The following is a 26666-nucleotide window of genomic DNA, read 5'->3' on the forward strand; positions in this document are numbered from 1 at the left end:
CCCCCGTTTTTGATCCCATTCCCCACTCCACCCCCACAGAATGTCTCTGGTCTATGGTTGTTCATTATTTTTGTTATTTTGTACCACATCTTTTTAATCCAGCCATCCACTTTTGGGCATTTGGGCTGTTTCCATGTTTTTCCAATTGCAAATATAGCAACAATAAACGTGGGGGTGTAGGTGTCAAAAATTGAATTTTTAAAAATAAAGCAATGACAACATCAGTGGTATGTTTTAGCTACAATGCTCAGAGGGAACCCATGAACTTCCTCCAGAAGAGAGTGACTAGAGAAAGGAAGACCGGATGAGAAGCTGTAGAGAACAAGGAAATTGAATTGAGGAAAGATGTGAGACCCACTAGTGGATAAAGTGAGGAGGCAGGAAGGGTTTGGGGGGAGGGGGTGGGTAGAGGTGAGTTCCATTTGCTACATGCTACATTCAAGCTGACCTCTAAGTATCCAGGAGGATCTCTCCAGCAGAAAATAGAAAAAGTAGAAAATGAGAGGAAATTACTTTTTGTAATTTCTGGGAACAAGCAAGAATGCCTCCCTGGTGGCACAATGAGTTAAAGCACAGCACTATGAGGCTGGCTGCAGTCACTTCAGTGTGATTTTGATCCTGGCCAGGGAAATGACCCACATTGCGTGGCAGACCTCTCCTCTCTCACCCACCACTCCCCTGAGCAGTGTGTTCCATAAATCTGCCTGTTCTGCTCCCCACTCTGTCTCTGGTGAGTCCTCTCACTGCCCCTGCACCTCTGGTCTGTACCCTGGTTCTATAAGCATAAATAAATAAATCTTAAAAAAAAAAAAAAGAATGTCAATAGGAGGATGGAGAGCAGGAAGGCAGGAAGAGAAGTGAGTTCCAGGAGTGCCACAATTGGTGTTCTGGAGCAGGGGAAGAAGAAAACACTTTCATGACAGAACTAGCAGTTGTGGAGCAGGATGGAGAGAGAACAGGCTCATCTAGGGAGCAGAAGGAGGGAATTTTGTGAATAAGATTTTGACCAAAGCAAAGGCAGAGCCTGTGTTGGATTCAAGAAACGTGAACACTGAGAAATAACCATCGGTTTGAGTTTTATCATTTTATCAATCCATCGATAGTAAATCCATCTGTTGCAAACTATACACACATTGAATGCTCTGCACCTCCACTCTCTTCTCCAGTCCTGTCAGTGAGAGGCATCTTTACATGACTTATGCTGTCTGGTTCCACACAGCCTTCAATTATCAAGTCCTGTCAATTCCACCTTTATGAGTCTTGCATCCACTTTCATTTTTCTCAGTTCCCACTATGATTTCTAAGGTGGGGACTAAAATATGCAGTATTCTCAGACTTTCTGATCATTTTTTCCATGGAAATTATCCTGTGAAACAGGAGTTTGTAGCTTTCAGTTGAAGCTGTGGGATAAGTAACGGTAAGACAAGATAGAACATTGTATGTACCCATAGAAAATAGTATGTCAGTGTAAACCTTAATGGGTGGAGATAATTTCTAGTTGAATGGCTAGAGAAGGCTTGTAGGGAAGATTATGGTATTTGAGATAGTCCCTAAGGATGTCCTAAAGGAACTCTGAAGAGTGTTATGGACTCCACCCCCTGCTCCAGCTTTTTGGACTCTATCCTCTACTCCAGTGATTGGAAACTACAACTACCAGCAGTACCAGGGAGAGAACTGTGAGGACCCAAGGGCGGAGCTAAGCAGGAATTCTGGGACATTGGGGGATAAATAGGGCGCCATTTCGTCTTTCACACTCTCAGTCGGGAAACGGCTCTCCTGTCGGCGTGACTCAGGGCTTTCAGCTAGTTTGTTACCAGAGTTCCAAGTCCCCCCAGCCGGTAAGATATTCCAGTTGATGTTTCCTTGTTTCCTTTTCTTTTCCCCTTTTGTAAATAAACCCATACTGACCCTTTTGTGTGTGTGCCTGCAGTATAACAGATTTTTTTTTTAAGTTTTATTTGTGCATAAAGAACTGGGGTACAGGCCAGAGGTGCAGGGGCGGTGAGAGGCTTTACCAGAGACAGTGTGGGGAGCAGAACAGGCTGACTGACGAAGTACACTGATGAGGCGAGCAGCAGGTGGGTCAGGAGAGGTCTGCTGTGCCATGTGGATCACTTGCAGGGCAGGCGGGGATCGAATGAATGCTGAAGCGGCTTTAGCTTCCCAGTGCTGTGCTTTAATTTTCTATGCCACCAGGGAGGGCCCAGTATAACTGAATTTTAAGCGCGCGGGTGAGGCCCTACAGACAGGCGGCCCAGTTCACACTGGGGTGCCCTGTGACAAATACAAGTTTAGTTATAGGGACTATCTAAAAAAGGGTATTCCAGATGGAATATATATGTTATATATAAGGGAGAACACTGATTTTATTTTGATTGGATTACAGGCTACTTCGAAAAGACTGGTGGGTAATAAAGTAAGATTTGAACCAAATTATAGCAGACCTTAAATATTAGGCTAAGTAGTGTAGATGTCTGCATAGAGACATGAAGATTTATTTGTGCTAGAGGAAGACATGCCTGGAGGTGAAGAAATGCTAGCAGAGGCTATCACAGCATTAGTCAAATGAGAAGTGTCTATTTGGGCCTGGGTGGAGGGAGAGAAGCAAAGAAATACTGGTGTAAGTATTATGGAAGAAAATTTGAGGAAGAGGGCAAAGAGGAAGGGCAAAACCCAATCCAGTTTGTGTGAGGTTTGGAGGTAACAGACCTGGTATGGGGGGGGTTGCCAATCAAAGACATAGAGGACAAAGGAGGAGAAGCAGAGTCTGAGGAAGGTTCAATGTCTCACTCATTGAGCTTGATGTTGTGGAGTCATCCAGATGCAGGCAGGCAGAGTTGGGGAGAGCTTCAGGCTCTGGTGTGTACTTTTTGGATCAAGCCAGGCTACTAGGCATCATTATCTGACAACTGTCCTAAATAAAGTAGGGAGATTTTAGGTGATTTTTGAGAATGAGAAGGAATGGAGTGTTGCTTAATAGTATGAGGTCTATTATGAAAATAGTATGAGGTGTAGTATGGAAATGTTTCTTGTATGCTTTTGAAACAGAAGTTGAACCTATAGAATGCATTTTTCATGTTGTAGTGTCAAGGCCTTTTCTGTAAACTTTACAGAATACAACAATTAATATATTCCCTTTCATGGTTCTTGTATAAATTCCAACAGTAGTTCCTTACTGGTCTCTTTAAAGTGTGATGAGTTTCAGAACTTTTGAGACATCTTCAAAGCAATCTCGGTGCAGAATCAGCTTCATTTTAAAATAATTTAAAGTTGTCTTTTCCACATCTAATTCAACATTATTGTTAAAAGCAACTTGCCTTCATGAGGTCTTGCCAAAGCTTTTAACTTAATTTTCACTGGAGAACTAAATTTTTAGGAAAAATAAAAGTCCAGACTCCTATTTTATCAGCTTGTTTGATGTCTACTTAAATAATGTGATTTCAGTGCAGTCACAACTGCCCCACACAGCGTGACATGAACCACAGGATTCTTGGTTAGTCCACAGCTCATCTGGTGGCAGCAGAAGGCTTGGATGTTCCAGTGTGTTCTGGCTGCCCCTGCATGCTTCAGTAGGAACCAGTTAGCTGGGTTTTATTATGGTATTGTTAGCCGCACACTAATCTGGTTTATTGATATCATTTCACAAGGCATTTCTGATTTGATCATCATATTTAAATACTTTCTTGCATCGCTGTCCTCAAGGAACATGGATTCACTACCACTTTGTTTCCTACTAAACTTACCAATATCTTGCCCTTAAAGAGCTGTTGTGCTTACTCTCTAAGCAGTTTCTGCTCAGGGAAAGCAATATTTAGAGAATGTCCCAAACTAGAAAATAACACTGCGAAGAATCCAGCAGATAACCTGACTGCCTGTGCAGAATCCTGTCTTCAGGAAACAGAGTCAGCAATGAGGAGGGTATCCCTTGGGATGGAAGTTTAAGTTTAGAAACTCATATATGGTCCCAAGCTTTCCCCTTTATGAAGAAAACCAAAAACATGTGAGGTTTGAGTTTCCTCCGCCACTGTTGTCAACAATTTTTACTAGTTTCATACTAAATGATGAGCCCAGGTTTTTTTTTTTCTGTTAATAAGTCTGCATTTGTATAGGGTGGTTTTTGCATCTCCATATCATTTTATAAACATTGAACACATGGAGTTGTTACCAGAACAGATGTAATTGTTCTCAGCAGCTATTGTCTGTCGTTTGGAAAAAGCACGTATCTTTCTCAAGCTGTGATCACATTCATTTTGGAACATACACACTAGCAGAAATTGATTTTATTTTGCATATCTGCTTGCCAAATCAAGATACCTTCCTTAGCAAATTATTTTATTTAGCCAGTGCTCTTAGGGATGCAAAAGCCACTCTTTTCATTCCTGGCGAATGAGATTGTTCTGTCATTGTAATTTTAAAAATGGAGGATTAAGGGAGGAAAGGCAATGAAGACTAACTTTTTGGAGTTCTATTTGGTTTAATCTAATCTTTCTTTATTATAGCTTCCGAAATGTCAATGGAATACAAACTCACTTGGGGAAAAAATTCATACAATGCAGAAAGTCAAAGTCTATGGTAATCACCACTGTTCATGTGTGCTCTTTTATAGTCTTTCAGACCATCAGCATCCATGTTTTGTAATGTTTGTTTCATATTCTTGCAGTCTTCTTCCTAAGCATCGCATATGTACATACACACATGCCTGCCTGTTGACCCAGGAGAATGTTCTCTGGTGCACACCATCCTGCAACATGCTTTTTTCTGCCTGGTAGTTGCATTCTGGTGTCAGTGAGTGTGGATCCCTAAGTGTCACAGAGGAGGGACTGTGCTTCTGGCCCTGACTTCCGGACCCTGAAAGGAGCCTCTCATCTTCCCTGCTCTGTTACAGCTTGCAGCTTTCTGTGTATCAACACTTCCCCCCATCTACTCAAAGCTGCTTCCTCAAGCCCAACCACCAAGGTGGGCTCTCCCATTACAGGGGGGTCAGTTCCTCAGTTTGAGAACATGCTCTTTCTCTTCTCTATAGCTAGAAGTGCCAAGATCCTACACAACAGGCCATTTCCCCAGGGAACTGATTTAGCCACCCCAATATTTGGGTGCCTGTCTCTCAGCGTGGACATATGTGTTGCTTTACAAAGTAAAGCCAATAGTTTTGTCTGATGTATTTCTGTTATAGAATATACTGGAATTAAATAAATTCCAGTGTGCTATTTAGCTGGTACTTGATCCATTCTTCGAAGAACAGCTTATTTAAGGCAAAAAAGGAACATGCATTTTTAGGCTCTTAGTTTCAACATTCAACTTCAACTCAACTTCTACACTTCAAAATAAGTCATATGTGATTACCTCTGGACAGATGACAGAAGGTGCAGGCTGTGGAGGGGTCTTCCTGGGTGGGCAGGCTCCCCAGTTTCCTGGCCACTGACAGAGTTGCCAGGCAGGGAACATGGAGGTGGGGTGGCTCAGCTCTTTTTAGGCCGCTTTCTTTTGGTTTCTGGTATGAGATGGCTCATGCTACTGGAAGAAGAAATACTTAGAGTTTGGGATTTCAAGATAAAGTATCTTGGTGGTACTGAGAGTTTGAGATAAATGCCTGTTGCTTTTTAGAGTAACTCTGACCGCATTCCCGCCCGCTCCCCCAGGGGCTCTCCAACACACACACAGCACTGATAGACAGCTCAGGAAACTTACACATTCCTGTCCATATAACACTGGATTATCAGCACATAAATTATTTCAAATATCTCTTCTTAATCCCTTCATATATAAAGACCAGTTTTTTGAAGTATGTTAACTGATCTGGAGTAGCTACATGCTGTTTACAAAAATAAAACAAAACAAAACAAAAATCAAAACACACACACACACACACACACAGAAATCCTCATTCAACTCCAGGGCTTAAATTCTTGAAATTTTATCATCAATGGTATCAAAGTTCTGTGAAAATAAAAGCTCTGGTGGCAAGCAGCATCTCACTGTGCCCAGTCCAGTGACTGGAACATACTGTGAACAAGAAAGATGGCCAGTGAGAGGGAGGAGAGCCTCACAGAAGACCTTCACGGGAAAAAAATGAAAGAAATTCTGGTTTGGAATGTGTGGCAAGTTTCCAAATCTGCCTTCAGGAAATGTAAGAATCAGATTTCTTTACTAGGTGAGCACCTAAGAAAAGAAGGGGGAGGAGAGGCAGAGACACAGTGAGGGAAGGAGGAAGAAGGCAGAGAGGGGCTGAGGTCGGATGTGGGCATTGCTGTGGGAGGCCCTGGTTTCTGGCAAGGGATGAATATTGATCACGGAGCCATCAGGAGACATAATGTGCACGCTCATGGATAATATATTTATCTATGATTTATACCCGGCTGACTTCCAGAAAGGGTCTGAGGTGGCTCACCTGCTAGTGAGTTAGTGCTTCCTACACCCTGAGCAACTCTGAAAAATTGAGTCACTCCTCAGTGTTAAGTGAGTGAAGAGGGGGGTTGTTTCTTCTGAATGGGGTGCCCACAGAAGCTGTCAGCACTCACTGGTGTTGTAATCTTCATACAGTGAAGTTCATTTAGTTGACATCACCAGGGAATCATTGAATTTCCCAGAAAGCCACAGCTTCTGTTAGAAGCCAATCTTCTGAAACTTAAGAGTTTACACAGAATCCAGTGTATATTGAAGATTATATGTTTTTTTCTCTTCTTAGGTGTTTGATAACTGCTTAAAAAATCTTTGGAAAAAAGTCAGATATTTTCCTAGCTCTACTGCATATTTTTTAAATTTAATCTTTTAAAAAATATTTATTTATGTATGCATATAGAACAGGGTACAGGCCAGAGGTGCAGGGGCGGTGAGAGGCTTCACCAGAGACAGAGTGGGGAGCAGAACAGGCAGATCCACAACGTACACTGCTCAGGGGAGCAGCGGGAGGGTGAGGAGAGGTCTGCCACCCCATGTGGGTCACCTCTGGGGCCGGGGATGGAACTCACACTGTGTCCTAAGTGGCTGTGTCCTAACCTGTTGCACCACCAGAGAGGGCCCCGCTTATTTTTTTAAATAAAGTTTTACTAAACTCTTATTCACCTTCAAGTATACAATCTGGTGACTGATAGTACTTTCATAGAGTTATGAACCTGAACAACTAGTTTCAGAACATTTCATCACTTTGTAAGGAAGCCACATGCCATTAGCAGTCAATCCCTGCCATCCCTGTCCAGCCCCTGGCAACCATTAATCTATATTCTAGCTCTATGAATTTGCCTATTCTGGACATTTTATATAAGTGGAGTCATATAATATGTGATCCTTTGTGTCTTGCCCCTTTCACTAAGCATAATATTTTCAAGTTTTATCCATCATGCAGCATGTATCAGGACTTGATGCCTTATAATTGCTGACTAATATTCCATCATGTGGGTAAGGTATACTACATATGTTTATCCACTTATTAGGTATTGGACAGTTAGACTTTTTCCACCTTTTGGTTATTAGGAGTACTGTTGCAATGAACTTTATGAGTAAGTTTTTGTGTGGCCATGTGTTTCTACTTCTCTTGGTTCTGTATCCCCTGTGAGTGGATACACATTGGAACTTTCCTTTTAACCATCATAAAAGCTTAGCTAAAAACATTAAGAGCTAGTGGGTATGCTGGATTAGTGGCTCCTGAACTCTCAGTCCCCAAATAGCCGGGCCTCTTTATTTGTATGTCAATATTTTACAAATCCTTTCTGCTACGTCAGCTGCCATTCTTTGCTTTTGCCAGGGAGCCTATCTTTAGGAGAACACAGCACTTCAATTTAGTCCTGAGCTCCTGAGAAAACAATCTGTATAACTGTATCAAAATCAAGGGTAAAGGCTCTGAATGAAGAGTTGGGCTAGGAGAAAAACACAAGCTTTAGTGATGAGTGAATTAAAAATCTAATTTGGGCATTTAGTTCTGTATCCTCAGCCATGTTTAGGATATTTGCAGTTGAAGTGTAGGAGGTAAATATTTGATATTTGAAGCATATGAGGCTTCCAGTTAAAGTGCTATTATATAAACACACTATTTTCAAATGATAGGGATTAAAATGTTACTCTTGCTTTTTAAGGACCTCTGAACTGGTAATAGTCTAGAACACATTAGCAGAGCTCTTGTGTGGTAGGAAGGGTCCCGTGGGGATGTTCAGACCCCTGTACAACCATTTGCAAAGCATAGGTTAAAGTATCACTTCAGGTAAGGTTACCACAAAAATTCCAAGAGCTTGAGTTGAAACAAGACTGAGGTTTACTTTTTCACTCATGGAAAAGAAGTCTGAAGGTAGGTACGCTGGCACTACTTAGTCGTTTCAAAGTCATCAATAAGCTGAGTCCTTCTTTCTCGTTGGCCATCCTTAATTAATTGATGGCTCCCATCTTCAGACTCACTCAAGAGTGCAACACAGCCATTGAAGCACCCCCCCAAGCCCCCATATCATGTCTGTTTTCCAAACAACAGGAAGATGAGCAAATGCAAAAAAAAAAAGTGTACCTCTAGGCTGAGTAAACATTTTAAAAGTAACTGTCCTTGAAGTCCTGCCCAATGACGTGCTCTTTAGTCTCTTGGCTTCAAGAGACTAAATGCTAGTTTGGGGGGTTCTGTAGTTAGGAAGAGAAGAGTGAAAGAAACAGGGGAGGATAGCATTGGCAGCCGGTTTGTATTGCTGCATGGCATCATCCAAGTACTGAAATATTTCGAGAACAGGGGTTTTAATCCCCAAATTGTCTTTTCCAGTGCCAAGGTTTTATGAGTCTAGGGTTTTGGGGTTTTAGAAAATACTGACTAGCAGGTTAGCAATCTCTAGGTCTGATCACAGTACTCCTGCAACTTACTTTTGAAGTAAGTGGTTGCCAAAGGCACGGGATTGTGTGTCCACCATAACTGCATTTCCACTCCCACTCAGGCTTGCTTCTGATTTATACGAATATTTAACAATCTCCAAATAGCATCCAGACACATGGCAAGGGCAACTGTTTCCTGCAAATTTGATATCTCTTTGATTTGGACCCTTGGGAGAATCTGACTCATTGTTAAAAGAAGTTATTTGAATCAGGCCTTGCCATTGTATAGTCTGTATTTCTGCCTCCCCAGGGGCTGGGAGCTCCCATTTCCACTCCCTCTCCTGTTACTACTTTCCTATCAAAGGAGCACATAAAAGTCTGCCCCATGGTTAAAGTACCCTTCTCCCCCTATCTCTCCTCTTTTGTTAAAACACAGATTTCTTAAAACGAAAATAGAAACAAAGGCACTTTCTCACTGGTCCCCTCCCCTCCTCCTGCCCTAAATCTCCTGCTCTCTGTCATCTACTCCTACGATGCTACAGATATTGCTCCACTGAAACCAGCAGTTGCCAAATTCTCATGGACACCGTCCAGCCCTTTAGCCTGTCGGTCTCTCCACACTCTGAAGTCAATGGACTCTTCCCGAAACACCATGTCATACTCAGTCTTTGTACATTGCTGATGATTGTGTCTTTTATGTACTCGACTCTGCCTGCCCTTTCACTGCAGAGTGGCATGAGATAAGCCACTTCATTTTTATCTGTGCAAGGTAAAGGTGTTGGGACGGGGAATCTCTAAGTTCCCCTCAAGCCCTGCTATTCTTTTCATCATATTATCAGGAGCTAGAAGTCACTGATTTTGAGCTATAGAAAACTCTTGTTAGAAATGTAATGAGAGATGATTCACATTTGGGCCACGATTCTGCAAGGAGGTATTGTTGGCTGCTGCTTTTTCAGAGAAATCATAAAAGCTGAAAACTGGTATGGCATCTTTCCGGAGTTTATCACCATGTGGGAGACTGACTAATGTGAACTGTGGTTCCAGCATAACAGGACAACTGACTGCTCACACACAACATGAATGCTGTGAAGTGGAGGGATGCGGGTATGAATGAGGTTCTTTGCCCGTCAGGGCCCCCAGACAGGATCACACACTGGCATGATTATAGTCCCAGAGAGCTGGGAGGATTGAAACCTGCATCATACAGCTGCTCCTATGGGGACATCGTGTTTGACTAAACATGGCAACCCCCTGACAGAAGTGCTGACCTTATCCAATTGACCCTTTCCAGGACTACTTAATCAAATAATGCTCCTACTTTTACTCTTACCTTATACATAGAGCTCACTGGGATTTCAGAGGTTTGCTGAGAGTGGGATTTCATCTGATAGGCAGGGGGCAAGTGCATGCATTTATGGGTATTGAATTTCAGCTAGGGAGGGGATGTAGACACTGCTGGTGGGGAAGGAATAGGAGAGACAGTTTGATGGCGGCTCAGGTTTACCTACCTTGTGGTAATCCTTCCAGATGTCCTCACTTCTGAGTATGTATTGTTCCTTGAACAAATGTTTCACCCAGTCAAAAACACTAGGCTCTGATTAGTCAAAGCAGAGTCAGATTTGTGTATAGGGTATAATTCATTATTTTTTGAGAATCTCAGAATTGAGAAATAAGGTGATAAAACCCAAAATATATAGGATTTTAAGTGCAACAATGACCACAGTGCATTGTGTCTCACCTTTACCCACCCACCCAAACCTCCTTCATATATATATATACACAAATTTATAAATAAATTATAAATCTATGTCTCTCTATATAGAAGATCTGTGTCTAATAGACGTATATCTGTATATCTAATATATATCTATATATAGCTGTAACATAACTATATCTAATAGACATATTTATCTATAGATATATCAATATATATTATAACCTATTATATATGATATATCTAATATATCTCCTGTTTATATATCAGTATGTATTTATTGATATATATTAAATATCTAATATTGAATACACTTCATATATAACTCATATATATATATCAATATATATCTATATCTCTATATATAGATATATATCAGATAATAAGGTTGCCAGGAAAGACCATGCATACACCATTGCTATTAGGTTAAATTAAGTTCCCAACTTAATTAGACAAGGATTTCAACTATAACTGGCAGATCATTTCCTAACCCCATTCTGCAAAGGCACTGCCTTGGCTATCTCAGTAACCATACTAAGGGCATCATGACAGGATGGTGGACACACTGCACCCCTGGTACAGTAGATTGGGCCCTGCACCTCTATTTTGAGCACACTCCCAGAGCATCTTTGTCAGTGTCCACCCCTCTGCTATTCATATGGGATACACAGGGCTGCTGGCCCTTGGTACTTCCGAGTAGGTCTCTAGTATACCAGATAGGTGCCTAATGGCAGACCTGGGAATTACATTAACTTTATCTGCACAGTGATAGTGCTGGCATTTTGCCTAGCCTTTCAGAGCAAAGGACATCCAGCAACACTCTCCTGGGAAGCAGATTAACTTCTGTGAGTCACTGCTTTTCCTTCTCATTTATGATTCATGACCTGGGCTATATTTTTAGCTTGTATTTATTTGGGTCTGGGAAATGGGCTGTGTGGAAGTACTGTTTGGAAACTTATGGAAGAATGAGGAGAATTGGAAGCACACTGGAGCTTAAGAGGCTGAGATTTGGTTCTATTCATCAGATGTCTGGTAAATTTTTTTTTGGAACTCCTACTGTGTGCATGCAAGTGAGGATGCAAGTGAGGGAGACCTGGCTTCTGTCCTACAAGAGCCCACTTAATTGTGCAGGTAGATAATTAACTAACAATGTAAAATTGGCAATGGCCACTGTCTGTCTTTCTGGCCATGTCTCTAGACTTCAGTCATTTTGAAGTACTGGGTATCTGTGGAACACACCTTATTTTTGCCCCTACCCATGCCCACTCCCTGGAAATCCCTCCCCCAGCCTCTCCTTAGTTGCCCTTCATGACTCACACCAGCATCCATTCTGAAAAATCATTCCGGATTCCCTGAGGCTGGGTTGGAACCTTTCCTCTACCCAGAACACCTTGCATCCGTGTTTATCACAACCCTATAAAGGGTACTGTTGATTGATGTCCCTTCACAGTAGTTGAGACTTACTCACCAGCTTCCCAAATGAGAAAGCAGGTGAAACTGAGGAGGAGGGGAAGAAGCACATTGCCATCCAGGGCAGTCACGGCCCCCTGCCCAGCCCTTTTCACGTTCCCCTTGCTGTGCTCGATGTGAGCTTATCTGACCCTGACAGCAACTCTCGGCAACAGACACATCGTTGCTGCTACCTGATCAATGGGACACTGAGGCTTTGAGAGGTAACATTATTTCCCTAAGTTTTCACAGCTGCTATAGACCAAGCAGAGTTTCAAACCCAGGCCTGTTGAACTCTCTAGGCCCATGCTCAGAGACGAGGGCACATTCCTTTTTCCCCACTTTGTGGTGACTGTATCAGACAGGATAGACTCAGTTATTCTGCATTAACAAGCAATCCTATATCTTGGTAGCTTAGACAAAAAGCTTTATTTCTTGCTACTACTGAGTGCACAGCGAATGGTCTGGGGGTGGGTGGGGAGGGCTCTATTCTGTGTCATTATTCCCTCAGGACCTAAGCTGAGGGAGGCTTTTTCTCTGTTCTTCCAATTACAACAGAAAGGCCTTGTGGAAATCACCCGAGAGTGATAGACTGCTGGAATATTATTAGCCAAGTCAGGGCCCATCTCCAACTTGGAAAGGATGGGGAAAAGTGTGATCCTGCCATAGGGTAAGGAGGTGAAAATGTGGAATTATTTGTGAAACAGTCCACAGACACAAAAAGACCAGGGAAAGTAGACTAATGTAAACAAAAGGATGAAGTGTCTGGAGGAATGAGGGACTTCTAGGAGATAAGCAAAAGCTTGCCTTTTAAACCATAGGTCTTTAGTTAAAGGACTGTTGGGATCAATTATTCAGCTCTTCTTCCTGTAAGCAGCACTGTTAAATCTTCCCCTCTGAATGGATTAATGCTTTGATACAACTTGGGACTTCACTGGGTCCAAGAGAGAACAGTCAGCTGCTATTACAAAAGCAGTGTAGTCTGAGTAAGACCAGGTTAGCAGACTAGATCTCGTCCGCATTATGGGAGCCAGTCCTGCCAGCCTGGAAAGTGTCTTTAAGAACAACAGAGAAAGCATTTCTGATGCCTAGAATTACCCAGTGATTAAAAAAAAGTCTTAAAAGTTTCTTAGGAGAATGATAAAGTGTATCCATGCTTATTCCTCCCCACCAAGGGCATACTTTAAGGCTATGGGTGGCAACTGTTGAACCTTCTTAATAACAATAAACATCGACTGTAAGGTACAAGCGCCTCCTGCACCCTCGCTCCTCCCCCAGTTTTGCAAAGAGCACTTGGGAATATTTCACAAGCACAAAGGAAAAATCACCTTTTATGATGTGATTCCTGTTTTCCAAAACAAGAGATGTTCTACACGGTGTGGAGCTAGGCACAGTATTTGGGTGCAGTGATCATCCTTCAAGTCACTCTAAGTTAGTATAGAATAAAAACATACTGCTACCTACAAATGTCTAGCCTGACCTCTCTTCTTTCTTTTAATGCCAAGTATAGATTATATAATCTATATTATATAAGGTTTGGGGTGGGTGAGTGAAGAAGAGACACAACGTAGTGTCTTCAATCCAAAGGTTTTCATCTTCCTGATTTCATTTTCATTGAAATATCTTCCTAGAGGCCATCCCTAGATGCACAAAAGGTTAAAACATGGCACCATGGAGCTAGCAGCACAAGTTTGATCCCTGCCCAGGGGGTGACCCACATGGCACAGCAGACCACTCCTATCTCACCTGCTGCTCCCCTCAGCAGTGTACTTCATCAGTCTGCCTGTTCTGCTCCCCATGCTATTTCTTGGTGAATCCTCTCACCCACTGAGCCTCTGACCTGTACCCCAGTTCTGTATACATAAATAAATAAAATCCTTAAAAGAAATATCTTCCTGGACTTCACCCATTGTGGAGCATGGGCCACTCCCGGGAGTAAACAAGCTTTGGGGTTGGGGTGGAGATGAAAATGTCTCCTGTCTGACCCAGGGGAACTGCTGTGAGCATATGCTTCATTGAGAGGATGACATATTGGATCCATTATGTCAGCACCCAAGGTCACTGTGTCCTCTCTTGTGTGTTCTCTGGCTGTGGAACTCAGAGTATTCCCTAGAGGGTAGACTTCTTTAGTTGGGGAAAGGGACATGGACCAACAGTGCTTTAAGCATTAGAAGACATGGGTTGTCTTCCTTCACCAGTGTTGTAGTTTTGAGTGAGCACTGAACCTCTGAGAATCATTTTTCTCATCCATGAAAGGGATACACACACCCATTCAGGCCCTGTCATAGTTTCATCATGAGTCTCAAATGAGGTAGCATTAGTGAGCGTGGACCTGAAAGTGTAAATCCTTGTTCCTGTAGAGTGGCTTTTGGGGCTGCATCCACCGGCAGAAAGAGCCATTCATTTCTGTGTGAAGTTATCACTGGGAGAGGTCCCAGGCCTCCAAATGACTATTGGTGTGGTTTTGCCTCAGGGTTGACCTCCTGTGGTGAAACTGCCTGTGTTCAGGTTTGTAGACAGAGATGAAACCTCTCTCAGTTCACAAAATTCACAGTGTCAGGGACATTCGGTGGTGTGGGACTGTGAGCGGGCGGCACTGCTACTCGCCTCTGTCACCCACATGGTTGTCATGCTTTTCTTGCCCACAGCTGGCTGGTACTTTTCTACAGATGCAATGGAAGGCTTCTTTGGACGCTCATAGACGCCCCCATCTTGGTCTGTTAGAGTGGAGCACAGGGCCAGCCAGACCAAGATCTTCAGTGTTTATTGGGCTCCTGACAGCAAGACACTCTATTTGCAGGTTCCTGGGTTATCAGCTGTCAATGAGAAACTTTTCATCTGAATCACCTTAAAACATCCCTCACTTAATTCTAAAATTGCCCAGAAGATTAAACTTAAGATGGTGTCAGCTCTGCTTGCTTTCAAATCACTAGGAATGAACTTTAAGGAAATAAGTGCTTCTCCGTCTGCTGTGAGTATAGGAGTCTAGTTAGTAGAGGTGGGCAGAGAAGGCAGGCGTTTATGTCAAAACAGACTAGCCTGCTTACCTCACAGCCTGCTTGGCTTGGGAGGGATCCCTGAAGAGGCAAAACATTACAGTTGGAAAAATAAGCAGAACACAGTTTACTTTTACAAGATTCCATTTTTAGCACTAATATTTCATCTTGTAAGTCTCAAAAGACTGATTTTTTCTAGTTACAAAGACCCTACATGTGAATTGAATGAATGAGCAAATCCAGATTTTTTGACTCTGCAGAAAAGAGCTTCCATATGGTTGATGTTTGTTTTTCAAGTAGTAATTCAATCAAACAAGTATATTTTGAGGGGTGACTTTGTGCCAAAGTTTTGGGGACAGAGAAGTCCCAGCTCATTTCCACTAAACTTTCCAGTGGGGGAGACCGGAAACAAATACATAACACTTAGTGCGACAGTATTTTTGGAGAAAAACAGAGTGATGGAACAGAGGAAAGTATCAGCAGCCCTGTGCTCTTAGATGAGAGTGTCCAAGGTGCTCAAAGATCACCCTAAGAAAAGTCCCATGTTTGCCAGCATCACTCATGCCTCTGCCACTGAAGTGTGTTCAGAGAGCCCTGTCACCCAAATGGTCTACTGAACTCCCTCTTAAAGTTATCCCTCAGCAGTTCTCCCCATTCCAGAGAAGGGTCCTTATTTGTTCCCATTATCTCCCTTCCCAGGTTTCATGAAGTTGAAGCCACACTAAAAGGGGAGGATTTCCTGTCCCTCACATGGTCCACATTCTGACTCACACCTGGCACCAGGAGGGCTTTGGTCAGCTTACCTTCAGGAACTGTTTTAACTGGCAATCTACCCCCTTTAAAAAGACACATTTTAGATGGTTCAGTTAGGATGCAGGTTATTTTGAGACTTCCTGAACATCACTTCTTGGCTACTTCATTCAAATAAATCATATATTGCACTGTAAGAGGTGCTGGGATAATGATGAGTAAGACTCAAACCCTGTCCTTGAGAAGCCCACAGTCCAGTGTCAGATAAATTGCAGCACCGCTGGGTGAGTGCAACCTTGGGGTATAACTGAAATGTTCTGGGAATACCAAAGAAGAGCCTCAAGCGTTCTGAAGGTTCCAATCATGGTAATGGTTTCTGCTGCCTCATTCATTTATTCATTATTCATCTATTCATACACATTTTCTGAATAGTTTATATGAGGGTTACACACCACCTGCAGATACTGCTTGTTTGGCCGGTTACTGTTATTATTTGGCAATAGTCTTACTGAGTTACAATTCACATATTGTACAGTTTGCTCTTTGGAAGTGTACAATTCAATAGTTTTTAGTGTATTCACAAAAGTGTACAACCATCATCAATATTCGAACAGCTTTCTCAACCCTCAAACAAACCTTACACCCTTTAGCAATCATACTTCATCCTTTGCAACCTTCCAGCACTCTTTTCTAGCTCTATAATTTCCTATTTTGGACATTTCATATAAGTGAGATTGTACAATACGTGGCCTTTTGGGTCTGTCTTCTTCCACATTGAATAATATTGTGCGTTTCAGCTGTGTTGTGGCATGAATCAGTACTTCATCCCTCTCAATTGTCAAATACTATACCATGGAAGACAGGTCACTTCCCCCCCCCCCACCATTATCCCATTATCTTATGGGTAGTCGGGTTGTTTCAACTTCTTAACTATTTTAATTAATGCTGCTATCTATGACTATTTGCATGCTAATTTTTTGTGTGGACATGTTTCAGTTTTCTTGGACCTATGGAGGAGTGGATTTGCTGGGTCATATGGTAATTCTAAGTTGAACTGTTTGAGTTGCAGTGAGGCTAGTATCTCAATCATTTGATGAATGGTATTAACCATTTTTTACTTGTGTTTCTAGCAATTTGTATGTTATTTGGGAACATGTATGATCAGACATTTTGCCCATTTTGAAATTAGTTTGTCTTTTTATTATTAAGTTGTAAGAATTGCTTACATATTCCAAACGAAAGTCCCTTATAAAATGTGTGGTTTGTAAATATTTTCGCTCACTCTGAGTGGTATTTTTATTTTCTTGATAGTATCCCTTGAAGCATATATATATATATATATATATATATATATTTTAAACATTCACTTATTGTGAAGTCCAATTTATTTTTTCCTTTGGTTGTCATATTTAAGGTTATGACTGTTTATACCTGTTTTCTTTTAAAATTTTATCTTTTAGCTTTCATATGTGGATCCTTGGATCCATTTTGAGTTTATTTTTGTATCTGATATGCAGTTTGGGGGAGGGGATCATTCTTTTGTATGTGTATTGTTACTCCAGTGTCATTTGCCATTGAATTACCTTGGCACTCTTGTCCAAAATCAATTGGCAGTAAATGTGAAGGTTTATTTCTGTACTTTCATTTCTATCCCATTGATCTATATTTCCAGTATTAGGCCAGTACTATGCTTGCTTTGATTGTGTTGCTGAATAGTTAGTTTGAAATTGGGGCATGTAAGTCTTCCAGTGTTGTTCCTATTCAAGATTTGGTTGGCTATTCTGGTTCTCTGCCATTTGTATATGAGTTTTAGGATCAACTTGTCAATTTCTGCAATGAAACCATGTTTCTTATCCAGTGTTAAGTTTTCTTATCAATGAACATGGGGCATCTTTCCATTTATTTTGAATTTCCATTTATTTTGAACTTTAATTTCTTTCAACAATGTCTTACAGTTTTTGAAGTATGAGTTTTGCATTTATTTTGGTAAATTTATTGATAAATACTTCATTCTTTTTGATTCCATTTTAAAATCACTTTCAGATCATTCATTGTGACCTGTTGTATTTAAAAATTATGAGAGTTCACAAATAGTCTGATTTATGACATCTCCTGAAAAATCAGATGTCATTTTCCAAAGGTTAATAAGGGCTAGAGTGAGCAGTTTGAGTCTCATCCTCCTTATAAGCCATGGAGTCCAAGTTTGCTTTCACCTGCTTATTTTTTTCTATCTGGATCACTTAACTCAAGGATATCTCAATTATTAAGTTTTGAAGTTGTTTTTTTTTTAACCTTTATGATTATTCTTTTGGAAAATCTAAGTGAGATGAAGATTCAGTTTGAAAGCGGGATTAATATGAAGGGGAAGAAGAAGAGCAATTTCATAGCGGTGACGTTTGTATGATGGCAACTAGAGATCTAGCACATTGGGTTAAGAAAATTGAATCTTTTCCTGAAAATTTTCTGCAAAATGTGATTGGTAGGCCACTTATAGCAGAATCACTTGAATGCTTGTTAAAATGCAGTTTTCAGATCTACTGAGGTGAATCTCTCAGACTGTAATGATTCTGAAGTTCTCTGAAATTTGAGAAGCTCAAGTTTAAGGATAGGGGTCTTGTGAGGTTTTAAATGGGACCAGGTGGGGGAGGGAGTTGATTGTGGTTACATTATGTCAGACCTGCATTCCAATAAGGTGGTGGCTGCATTGGACAAAGAAGATTCAAAGATGGGACTCACTCACTAAGCTGAAATTTGAATAAACAATGCACTGGACAAACCCAGCATCTCCAAAATGTGTGCACCTGAGCCATCAAGTGTCAGATTCTGTTTGCGTTTACAGGGAGGCCCCCTTGCTCTGGGGCAGTGGAGATCAAAGTTTAGTTTGAGGGTTAGGGGACTGAAGCTGAACTGATGGGTTGCTATTTTGCCATTTTCTGTTCAAAAGGACTGGTTGAATTGAAGTACATCTAGCATGCATGTGATATGAACCAATTCTACAATTGAAAGCCATAGTGTGCCTAGTTGAAAGTTGCGACGGTTTGCAAAGTTGAGCGAAGAAGGGCAGATATGAGAGATGACACAGAGATTGACTTGTAGAGCTTGACTCTGACTGGATGAAGGTTGTGAAGAGAGAGAACAGTTGAGTTTTCTATTCATGTAAGTAAGTAGATGGTGATACTGTTGGTTGGGATCAGATCTATAAGTAGAGATATATGGATTTGAGAGGAAAGTGGAATAGTCACATGACTGAACTGATCTGGAGCCTAGGACAACATTGAAAGTTTGCTGTACCATCAGCACCCAGGTGATAATTGAAGGCCTTGGAGTACGCATACAGGAGATTGATTTTTATTGGCTGGAAACTTAGGAACCAACCCTTTTTAAGCTTCCCTGGTGATACTAATATGTAATCAGGGTTAAGAACCGATGATATAGAGTGAGAGAAGTCACTGCTATTTAAAAAAAGATGGAAAAATAATGAGGAACCAGCATAGGAGGCTGGGGAGGAATAGTCAGAGAATAAAGGTGAGAAACAAGAAGTTCTCACAAAAGAAAGAGAAGAGGCCCTAAGGGAGATTGGGATGTCAGTTGATGTCAGTAATAACAGATAGCCTGGAAGAAGAGCCAACCTACAGAACCAGTTCACTAGTATGAACTATGATGAGGTAGTTGCTTTACTTGGCCAATTTTTTTGAGGGAGAACCTTCTGTAGCCAGTTGTGATATGAGTAAGGAAGCAGAGACTGGCTCAAGGTTATGAAGAGAATGTCTCTCCCCAACCCACTGTTTTAGCTCGAGAAGACTAGAAACTAGTTAGAGGTGGCAGAAAAATGGTGCTGTGTCTCCTGCACACACTGGTGGCCTCTGTCATAGTCGAACATTTATTACATGAAGGTCAGGCCCTTGTCATATGACACTTGATTATTTTCTGTTCTTCAGTGTTCTGATTGTTCAAAGTCTTATCAAATGCAGGGCTATGACTGAAACCTTCTCTGGAACATGACTCCCCTGGATTCCTGGCTCAGAGATGGGCACATTCTAAGGGAGGGAATATGCCATAGGGGGTGGGTCAAGGGTTTAACCTTTTTTATTAGTAATGAATAAGCTATGCTTCTTAATTTTTTTTTTTGCTTATAAACTATGATTTTTTGAAGTTAAAGTAGGCTTTGCTTATTTCATTTTTAAATTTTTAAATTTTAAGATAATACAACCTATTTTTAAAAAATAAGTGTATAAATGACATGAGTTTACCCTTTTTGATTGCTGAGTAATATTCCATAGTGTGTGTGTGTGTGTGTGTGTGTGTGTGTGTGTGTGTGTACATACCACATCTCTTGATGTAGTCATCTATTATCTATTTTTGGGCATTTGGGTTGATTCCACATAAAGTAAAAATGAACATCAACTAACAGCTATAAACCAGAGGCAGGGGGGAGGAGTGGGGAACAGGGTCAAAACTGGGGTGGGAAGAGCACATGGACTGTGGTGATAGCACATGGGTGAAGTGGTAGTGGGAAGTCCACGGGGATTACAACTGAGATAAAAAAAAATGTAAAAATGAAGAATGATGTAAAAACAATAAATATAAAATTTAAAAAATAAAACTGAAAAAAAAGTGTAAAAATATGAAGAAAAGTTTCCCTCACTCCCATCCCCTAAGGCATAACTATCTAGCTGCTTATGTATCCTCAGACATTGTTTCTGAGGATATAAGAATATATATCCTTTTTCTCTGTTAATATTCTCAAAGCCATCAATTGACTCAGAATGAGAAGCTCCCCTAAGCTAATGCTCATCCTTTCTCTCTGAAAACTTTAGTAATTTCTTCTCTGGAATGCAAAGTCCAAGATATACACAGTCATGAATAGACTGTTCACTCTCCCAGGGAGTAAGTGGTTGAAACTCAGACAGTACAAAAATATTATTGCTGCCTTGGGGCATGAAGGGAGGGCACGCTGGGATTTAGGTAAGCCGTCTGTCAGGTGCTGAATGGGAAGGTTGTCTGAGCATTGCTGAGCCCGGCCACTTTCTCACCACCCCGTATGTCTCTAATAAAGGTCTTCAGTGTCCTCACAGGATCTGGAATTAGGGAGTGTCTGCTGTCTCATAGGCACCTCCTTGCAATCCCCAGATGGCTTGGATTCATGCCTGCTGCTACTGTTGTGGCCCGTAGGCTCCCTGCATTGTCCCCTACCCGGTAGGCTGAAAGAAGGGTCAGTGGGCACCAGCTACACGAGCCATTCTGGTTTTACTTTTCCTGCTCTACAAAGCTTACACACAGGGTTGCAGAAATGAGCTGCAGACTCTAGAATAAACCCTGACTCAGTCTGGCTGAATAAGTGAAACTGAGCCAGACAGTTCCTTTTAATAGGCCTTAATTTCCTCATCTATTAGATGGAATTGACAACAATGACTAACCACATAGAAAGAAAAGATAAATCATCCCTTTCATGGTTGTCCTATCCAGTGGGGCTGGGTGGCTTGAGAACAGAGACCATGTCTTATGCAGATCTGCTGTTAGTCAGTGAATGAGAGATATTGTCATCCTGAGTTTATACCTTAATCAACAAACTAAACTTCTCTCCCTTTGACCACTCTTTCAGATACCTAAACAAAGTGGATGAATTATCTTTCCTCTTTGCCCTCTTTCTTCTTCCTAGTAGCATTGATTCCATAGTAAAATGGACTATGTAAGTCAGTGGGAACACTGATGCCATTCTGGGCTTTTGGGTAATTGTGGCAAAAATCAGGCATTGACGCCTTTCCAGTACTGGGTTCACAATGGTTTCCTCAACAAATGCCTGCTGTGGCAGGGGCAATGTGCATGTGGTACTGATGGCCAGGATGTGTGTTTCTTCAGAATCTTCATTTCATCGCAGGAGGTTGGCAGAAGGCTGTGACATCACTGACAGGTGTGTGATACAAAGCAGAGGCTTCAGTATAGGGGACCCTAAAGTCATATCTGGGTCTACATTAGATGGAAGCAGATGAGGGGATTATGGCCATGAACTGTGATTAAAAGCAAAACTTGAAGAAGTCTCTTTTGGATCTCCTCTTCTCCCACTTTCCAGTAAAATCTTTCATTGAAACCCAAATCCCATCATTGATGACTCACTTCACTGGGCTGAGTGTTCCCCCGACTTAGACACTCTCCCCACTTTATTATTCAGGGGCCTCTCACTCCTTTCCTTAGATGACCTACAAAGTAGAGCACCTTCTCCCCAGTTTCCACTTAACTACAAAACCCCTTGGGTTGCTTGTTGCCACTTTCCAAGATGGAGGACAGCAGAGGTAACCAGTATGGAAGTAATGACAAAGAAATTCAGAAACCTTTCAAAGGTATGGTCCTGGCCCATGGTTACTGAGTCCTGCTCAAGGTTTCTGAATCCCAGTTGCTGTTTTCCATAATCCATATTTATCCCCTGGAATGGAGAGACTGGCTCACCTCTCTCCATCCCTGCCCACTCCCTCTGTTCATTTTAAAGACACCACTGGCACTGAACAATGAAGCTTTGTTTGTTCTTCCAGCCAGTACTTATTTGGTACCTCTGTGTCCCTGGCACTGTCTCAAGTGTTGGAAATACAGTGGTGACCATGATCTTTACTCTGAGGGTACCAACAACCAAGGGAATGAAGACAATCAACAAGCTAATGCAGATGCTAGAATCAATCAGTGGCATGGAGGTAATAAATAGGGGTTGTGATAAAGGGAAGAGGAGGCTTTTGAAGTGGTAAAATTTGAATTAAAATCAGGGAATGAGAAGAAGTCAGTCCTACAGTGTAATGGGAGAAGAGGCAGCAGCACGTGCAAATGCCCTGTGTTGGGAAAGAGGTTGGGTGTATCTGAGGAGTAGCAAGAAAGTCAAGGTGGCAGCAAAGGACATAGGGGAAGAATGGTTACAGGAGCAGGCAGGAGCCAGGACACACAGAAGCGAAGTGTTTGTTTAGTTGGTGAGTACCAGGGCTTTTAAGCATCAAAGGTACATGATCTGATAGGCATTTTTGAAAAAACTCACTCTGGTGCTTGGTCACACATTTCAAAAAGTGTACCTTGATTGGTCGGTTGCTATCACTTCATCTTAAATTAATAATTTACAGTCTCAGAGAAAGATGACACACACCTCTGAACCTACAAGACACACAGGGGGAATTAGCGGGGTAACCCAGACCTGTTCCTCAAACAGTGCAGGGATTCGATCCATTCCAGGGCTAGGGGTGCAGAAAAAAGGGAGCAATAGCTATGTTTTTGAATAGAAGAAGACCGAAGGCAGGGAAAGCCAGAGCACCCAGTGGGAGAAAAGATATGAACATCTTTCAGCCCATCAGCACATGGAGCTAGGACCCTTGGGATCTCCTTTCATGGTGATTCTGAGGTGGGCTTTCTGTCATGCCCCCTAAACCTGGCTTAGCCTTATCCCAGCTAACCTTGTGGCTTATTGAATGGAACTCTGTAGCCATCACTTCCTTGAAGTACTCAAGCCTTGGGGAATTAAGTACTAGTGGGACAAAAAGAAATGGTCAAAAAAATTCTAGTATCAACACTGGAGATCCCCTGAGGGGTGGGGCACAGGAACAGATGGAGGATTGCCAGGGGTCTGTCCTAACTAGCACATGTCCCCAACACTGAATGCCAGGCTACACTTGCTGGACCAGCCTGCTCATTAGATGGAAATCTATAGAATTTTCTCATATTTGGAAATGTATAGAATTTGCCCATGCAAGAAGAGTCTGGGGAGGCACCCCTACTCTACTGACACCCCTCCCTCCAGCTCCTGCCATCTTCCTACAGTGCTTTTGCCATTTCCAAGCAGAAAGAGAGTTGGAAGGCTTCCAAAAGAAAGCTGAACTGGATGCATATCAATTCCAATGAGCCGACAGATCATTTTCAGTCAGACTCTCAGGACATTTCTGAGCTCACGCTGAGAAACACTCTGCCCCGCCAGTGAAGATTCTGCTGAGAGGAATTACTTCCACAGCCTCACTCGGAAGAGCAGACTAAGTCCGCATCTCTTGGCCTAATTCTCTGGGATTCCAATATCCAGTTTTCAACCTCCACTTTGTTGTCTCCAGGATGCCCTACCAACGTCCTCCAGTCAACGGGTCCCAAACCGTCTTCTTCCCCTGTCCAGACTTTCCTGTTCCTGTTAATGGAGTCCTTGTTCTCTCTGCTACCCTGGCTGGAAACATCTGAGTCATCCTTGACTCACCCTTCTCTCCCATTCTCTTGATTAAATCATGTAGGATCTATTTCTGTAATGCCATTTGAGTCTGTCCCCTCCTATGCCCCTACCCCTTCTTGGAGGGGGCTGATGTTACTTCCCTCACCAGGGGGGCATCCTCACTATTTCCTCACTACTAACCCAGCTTCACATTGCTGCTGACTTAGGCTCCCCAAACCCTGATGGATTCCCATCCCTCTCTCCTGCAGCTCCCACTGCTGCCACCTGAACTATAAACTATCTTTCAACTTACAAGTTACAATTCCTTTTCTAATACTCTGTGTTCAAGCTAAGTTTACTAATTCCTGATGTGGGACATGACTTTTCCCTTCCTTTTTTTTTTTTTAAGATTTATTTATTTATTCGTACAGAACTGGTGTACAGGCCAGAGGTGCAGGGCTGGTGAGAGGATTCACCAGAGACAGAGTGGGGAGAACAGGCAGATCGACAAACTACAGTGCTGAAGGGCATAGCAGGCAGGTCAGGAGAGGTCTGCTGCATCATGTGGGTCACCTCCCTGGCTGGGGATCGAACTTGCACTGAAGTGGCTTTTGGGTAGCTTCGTAGTACTGTGCTTCAACGTTTTGTGCCACCAGGAAGGGCCCAACCTTTTCCTTCTTTCTTAATGCACCATCTTGCAAATATTAAGATCTTATACGGCCAAATCTTATATTTGACATATGCTTATTTTATCCCCTTCATATATTCCATGTTCCAGTATTATGTGTCTTACACTAGTATTTTTCACATGTGTGTGTCAGGAGCTATACTTCAAATCCCTGTGGGAAATAATTTAATTCACAACTGTTTTAACTGAATCTCCATTTTACAAAGACAAAACTGAGATGCAGTTGCTGAGGTTCCGTTCCTGAGAAATGACAGAGTCAGAATTCAAATTCATATGGAGCCTCTGCTCCCAGCCACTGAACTCACATTCATCTTTATTAGCTGCATTCCTGACAACATAGTTTGGATTTAGCTGATGTCTTATAACAGAACTGAAGCTTGTCCATTAATACTCAGAAATATCAATGGTATGCTGAGTGTGCAAATGTAACTTGATATCAGGAAATCACTATACAACTAAGAGACATCTTAATGCTATCTTTCTCCTACCTCTTCTTTTTTTCCCCTCCTTCCAGTATATGGGCTGTATTGAAGTACTGCAATCAATGAGGTCACTGGATTTTGGCATGAGAACCCAAGTTACAAGGTAAGAGAACAAGAGATCTGGGGGCCCTGAGAGCTACAGTATAAAGCCGTTATAATTTCTCTCCAAAGGAATTTCATGCACTTCTTCAAAGCCACCATGAGCTGTCATTTAAATGACTGGAAGCTAGAACAAAGCTCAGTGGCCTTGGATAAGTGATTTTTATCTCATCCTGTGAAATATTTCTCAAATTTTTGGTGGTGCATCTGTATTGTATGTAAGAATTGACAAGATGATACAGTCAGAGGAATAGCTGGCTTTCCAGCTACTAAAAGTATATGTATTAAAGAATCTCAGTCTTGCTGAAGTAGCTGAGCAGGAAAGACCTTTAAATATTAGAAAATGCGGCCTCTCCCTGCCGATGACATCCTTGACAGGAGAAATCTGTTCACTTCCTATTTAAGTCTCCACCTCTATGAACAGGGAGCTGATGGAGGAATTGAATCCCAGGCAGCTTAGTGGATGAACCAGAATCATTATTTCTCAGAGTGCAAGTCAGAAGCAGAAATATAAGGCAAGATTCATTAAAGCTAAATTCAAAGCAAGATTGGAAAGAGTTATAAATTTCTTTAGTCCAAGATTCCCTTTATTCATATCAAGTCAATAAACATCCAGTGTATCTTTAGGGGTCCATGAAATGCACTTTAGGAAATGATATTGTGGACTCTCCTCTTTATGATGTATTCAAATCTACCTCTCTAAATTTCTCATCCACCCTCAGGATTCCCTCTAAAATCAAATGAAACGGAATTGGCTGTAGATGTATGTGTTTACTCTTGGTGGCTATCTCAAACCTAGACCATGGAAGAGGCTCAAATGAATAAATGCATGGTTTCACTTGGCTGTCTGCCAGCTACATGTCTTTCCACCTTTTAATCTCTTTTTTCACACTCTCAGTCTTTTCAATGACTTTTTGAGTGACAATGGTTTCTAGATGATTTTCTACCCTATTTGGAATGCATTTCAGACTTTCTTTCAACTTGATGATCCTAAACCTGGAGAAAACCCTTCTTCCAATCCCCAGCAGGTTCAAAATGTGAGGCTGAGGCTACCTCAGGTATCTGGAAATAGGGGCAAAGAACAAAGAAATACTCACTATTCTTTACCTGAGGATGATTGATTTTTTTTTCTTTCATCCATCCATCGACACAATTATTTATGAATTGTCCAATAAGTACCTGAAACTTGAAATCTCTGACTCCATGTGGCTTAAATTCTAGCTGAGGAACAGACTTTGGCAAGAAAGCAAGTACAAATACATTATATTTTCAGATGGTAATAAGTGCCATGATTTTAATAATAAAGGTGGGTAAGAGGAAAGAGATGCGGGGATGAGCTTTTAAATTTTATAGTTATAAAAACACTGTCTGTTCTCTTAGAACTTTGAGAGAGTGCAGAAAAGCATGTAATGGAAAATCACTCATAATCTCACTTAGAAATACTGTCTTTAAACGATGTTGTGTTTTGGAATATCTTTCTGGTCTTTTTTTCCTATGTGAGGTTATAAGGATTTTTATAGAAAAAGCAAAAAAATATTCGACACCATCTTCC

At 41.7% G+C, this 26666-nt stretch overlaps 1 protein-coding gene across 2 annotated transcripts in view; it reads left to right on the forward strand.

The window, feature by feature from the left end:
* SHC4 (SHC (Src homology 2 domain containing) family, member 4) overlaps positions 1-26666 on the forward strand; it is a 115278-nt gene that overhangs the window by 15538 nt on the left and 73074 nt on the right. For both annotated transcript variants that reach the window (XM_012728620.1, XM_004687820.2), the window contains exon 2: positions 25048-25118. In XM_012728620.1, the coding sequence (XP_012584074.1) occupies positions 25048-25118 (71 nt within the window). The remainder of the gene's footprint in view (positions 1-25047; positions 25119-26666) is intronic.

This window comes from Condylura cristata, unplaced genomic scaffold, assembly GCF_000260355.1.
Source record: "Condylura cristata isolate star-nosed mole 26May11 unplaced genomic scaffold, ConCri1.0 scaffold00023, whole genome shotgun sequence".
Taxonomy (NCBI): Eukaryota; Metazoa; Chordata; class Mammalia; order Eulipotyphla; family Talpidae; genus Condylura; species Condylura cristata.